This window comes from Notothenia coriiceps, unplaced genomic scaffold (assembly GCF_000735185.1).
Source record: "Notothenia coriiceps isolate Sejong01 unplaced genomic scaffold, NC01 NC01_scaffold00031853, whole genome shotgun sequence".
Taxonomy (NCBI): domain Eukaryota; kingdom Metazoa; phylum Chordata; class Actinopteri; order Perciformes; family Nototheniidae; genus Notothenia; species Notothenia coriiceps.
Window position 1 is genome coordinate 68,091 of NW_011364554.1, and position 4,375 is coordinate 72,465.

General features: G+C 38.6%; 1 protein-coding gene across 1 annotated transcript in view; it reads left to right on the plus strand.

The window, feature by feature from the left end:
- The window catches only part of vwde (von Willebrand factor D and EGF domains), a 40,929-nt gene extending 37,343 nt beyond the window's left edge, over positions 1 to 3,586 (plus strand). Inside the window, exon 25 of the mRNA XM_010788536.1 lies at positions 3,516 to 3,586. Coding sequence (XP_010786838.1) covers positions 3,516 to 3,586 — 71 coding nt within the window. The remainder of the gene's footprint in view (positions 1 to 3,515) is intronic.
- The last annotated feature ends 789 nt before the right edge of the window (positions 3,587 to 4,375 follow it).

The window sequence follows — 4,375 nt, forward strand, 5'->3', positions numbered from 1 at the left end:
CCCCCCCCTCCTCTCCCAGCCCCTTAGCTCCTCGTTTACATATCTCCAAAAGATGTAATTGAATTAAATAAAGCTTTCCTTCGGGGCAGCTGCCACAGCTGCTGTTTGTGGCATGTCAAAAGGCCCGCCACTTTAAGAGCACTTACATATGCTCCAAATTAGCAGGTCAGATAGGCGGACGCACGATGACAGGGCCGAGGCTGCCAGCGCGACAAGGGGCCCACAGCTGTGAGCAATTCAATGCAGAGTGGGGGCTCTTTCAGACCCCTGATTATGAAGGGCAGCATTGCACGTGCTCATACACACACATGCATGTTCACAGGCGTTTAAATGCAGGCTCATAGACAAACACATATTCATAGATGTAGACACAGAGGTCACTGCAGTGTTTAGTAAGAATGACTGGTTTATTGGAGGATGATGTTTATGGTGACCCTGAGGAATCCTTTAGAAAACACTTATTAGAAATAAGGAAAAACAAATCAAACTGTCACAAATAATCATCTGTTACAATTGTTTGTGTCTGTCACACATCTGCTCCTTGTATCAAGATGGAGAAACACAAATGGGGCGTGTGCGTCGGACAGTGAACGAAGAAACTTGAAGTTGATTCCAAAGATAATTTGTTTAATGACTGCATGCATGTTTACACATATTTTCTGCTTACATTGTTGTTGATTTACTTACAACTTTTTGACAAATGTAGTTCACTGCCTAGATTGACATTTTAATGTACTATATTATTGTATTTAAAAACGTTATTTCCAGGTTTGAAATGCTCTTGCTACTGCTTTATATGGTTGTTACTTTGCACTATTTGAACACTGATTCATTGTTTTGTGGCACTTAATTTGTTTTCTTATTATTACCTTATATGTTTTTTTTTTATTATTAACTTAATATGAACAGTATCTACTGCAAATACTTATCCAGCACAGTGGATTTGAAATAAATGTGGCTTTGAGTGATAGGTAGACAGGCCCCTATCATGGAAGACATTTCGAAATGTCATTGTAAAAAAGAAAAGTAGAATGAGTGGTATTGGGTTCATGGTATTGTGCTTGCTGGCTCTCAGTCACTCTTACAAGGACACTTTAAAAGAACAGAGCCAACGTTAATGTGATAACATAGGTTACATTTTCTATTGAGGTCATGTGGTTCAATATGTGAGTGAAGATATTTGCACTCTTGGCCATGAAAGACTTCTTGGTAGTCAAGCATGATCCTTCTGAATTGTCCTAAAATTGGGTACCTAAGTTACCTTGATATCAAATATTACAATGTAGATGAGAACAACCTCAAATCCTAGCTGAACAAGAAGTTCAACCCACAGTCAAACGCAATGTGCACTGCCCTTATCCTTACTTGAATATGTCTGATTAACGAAACGTTGCACAAATAATAAAACAGAAAAGGAAATATTTGTGCTTCAGAAACGTTGCTGTTTATCGAGGGTTTGGATGTGATGTGCAGAGGCCTTTTAAAATGATGTCAACACTTTACTTCAGTTATGTATCCAGCGAGACACGCCTGTCACATCGTAATCAACCGTTGTGAACAATCATCTAATGACTTGTCACTCAAGGTCTGCTGGGCAATTATGATGCATTTGCATGGCAGTGAATGGTGTTTATGACAAATAATCCATGTCCTAATTGCTTGTCTGTTTTCCTTAAGACGTGTAGTGCTGATAGGATGTGATTAGCTGGAGGCTTAAGAGTAAAGCAAAGTCGGCACTGATCATACTGGTTATCTTTAGCAGCAGAGGGCGGACTTTTGAGATTGTATTGAATCTTGGGAGCTACTTTTGCGTTGTTTGCTTGCTCTTTGCATACCTACATTTGAATTGTCCGAACCAGATCCTCGTTTAGTTTGTACACATTTTGTGGCAATCTAAAGCTGTAAACAGTTGGTTGAAGCATGGAAATAAATGAACAACGCAGTATTAAGGAGAGAATGTTCTGAAGATCTGAGAGCACACTTTATTATACTGTTATGACAAAACTTTCTGATATTACTGAGGGTTTTTTCAGTTCAATTTGGGTTGTTGATGTATTTACGTCCTGATAAAACAAACAAGATTTTGTTATTTCAACAAACCAACGCCTACACGTTCTCATAATTACTAAAAACCAAGTCATTAGTCAGAGGAATTTGCTGCTTTATGACATTTTTAAGGAGGTTACAATGCGGTGAGACAACACAGAAAAGATTGTTCAAAATTGTAACACAACAGTAATGTGTGCATTGTTATAGAGGTGTCACAACATGGAGCTCTGAGTTACTGGAAATACACCTTACAGAAAAGAAAACATACAAGTGGCCGACTTTCTTTTTCTTCTATCAGAAAAAATACCAAAGTTGTGGATTACTAACTTTGATTGATATACTTCAAATCATAATATGAAACACCTTGACTTTGGAAGAAAACGTACGACTCACATTACATTCTTGCTCATGACTCTAGTTCACTGTAGGTTATTTATTATGGGCAATGCATACAAACACAAGTAAGCCCTTGAAACTTCAGAAAATAAACTTTATTATTCTTTAAAGACACACAACACAGAAAGCCTCATCCAACACTACCAACTCATACAGGCTCCCTTTTCTGTGTCTTGTGCAATTATAACACATTACTTGACTTCATCTGCAGACTCCTGCAGGAACAATATTGTCAAACACAATTTAGAATGAATTAATGGTATTTGACTAGACACCTTCATACCAGGGCACTCTCATTTTGAATATGAGGTCGTTATTGTTTCATGTTGTCCTGTGGCGGTCAGAAAGGCTGTGACTCAGCTGTTTGCATGCAACATTGGAGAATAATGGATGTGAAGGCACACCAAACACATCCGTTAAAAATGCATGAGTGCCCCCCAAAAACCCCCCTCTCCCTCTGCAGAATAGAGCTATCACTGGTGCCTGTTATCTCCCTTGAACCCCCAGGTAGAAAATGGTAATGATACCACTTAACATCGCTGCACATATGGAGGGAAAATGGAAATGCCAACAGCACCTCAACTATAAAGCAAATCAAATTGAAATATTAATCCGCTGATTAATATAACATTATGAGAGCCCATTCTCTTTGTTGTTAAACAACAAAGGGTTGCAAAATAAGCAACTGCCTAAGAGGTAAGGGGTTTAAAAGAGTCCCACAGAGGTGCTAAAGCCCCTTTCAAACATCATTACTCTGCATAATGTATTCCCTTCCACAGTGCTGAGATTTGATATTGATGTTTACTCATTTATTTTTTAATTAACGTTCGTTGTTAATGAATTCTTTGATGAGAGGCATTTTGTAAATCATTATCCTTGGAAGAGGAAAAAAGGGATGCATCGCTCTTGCCCCTTATACTCGTGACAGAAGAAAAAATGCTAGGTGTAAGGGGAAAAGTTGCAGGCGAGAAGTACGGCCATTGTTTAAAGTTTGTTTTTTGATGTGTTGATTTTTTTTCGCTCCCCCAGCCCTGTGTTGCTGTTTTTCTGATTGCATCTTCTATCTACAGGGATGAACGTTCGGAGCCGACAGGGACTGGTGCAGGAGTCTCTGTTTGAGAGAGCTGGTGTGGATACTTAGCTAATTACAGGAATATAACTCAAGGCTTTCGGAGAGTCGCTCCAGTGGGGGAGGACGGGTGCAGTTTTATCCACGGAGCCCTTGGTGGAACTCTGTCCTTCCCCTCTTTAATATTGATCACTGGGGATCTCTTGGAGGACACAAAGTAGGCTGGGAAAGTTTGTTGGACCAACATTTCTCCGTACTCTTTCTCAGAAGTGTCACAAATATTTGAATGTTCTTTCAATTACATGAGCAGAGTCATTTACTGCCCCATATCTGCCTTTCAGTGTCATAACATTCACTTTTGTTCTATAATATTAGGGATTAATATCACTATACCTATTCCCTTTGTAATGCAACTAAACCTAAAGTAATTTGAAAAACAATGTGACATAATGAATACTCTCAGACCACATTTTGTTTATCTTTAAACCGTTTTGGATCTTTATGCAAAACAATTTTCAAAGATTTAGTTCCATATTGTGTCAGCTATTTTGTTAAAATATTCCCAATATTGCCAAGGTTTGTTTAAGCCGAGTGACCAGATGTAACAAGATCACAGGCATGTTTTTTAACCAAAGAAAAATAAATAAAATGCGCTTGTCACTTTAATTTCCTATCACTAAACCGACAGCACTGGTCACATTTTTGGGTTGCCGGTTACCTGTAATCCCAATTAAAGAGATAGCCTACTGAACTCTGACAGAACTCCAGGTTTTATCGTAACTAGCCATAATACATGCCCAACTACAGTATAGATGAAAAATAACCATCAAGTGCTCCCATTCTCTCATGCATTCTTCTAGA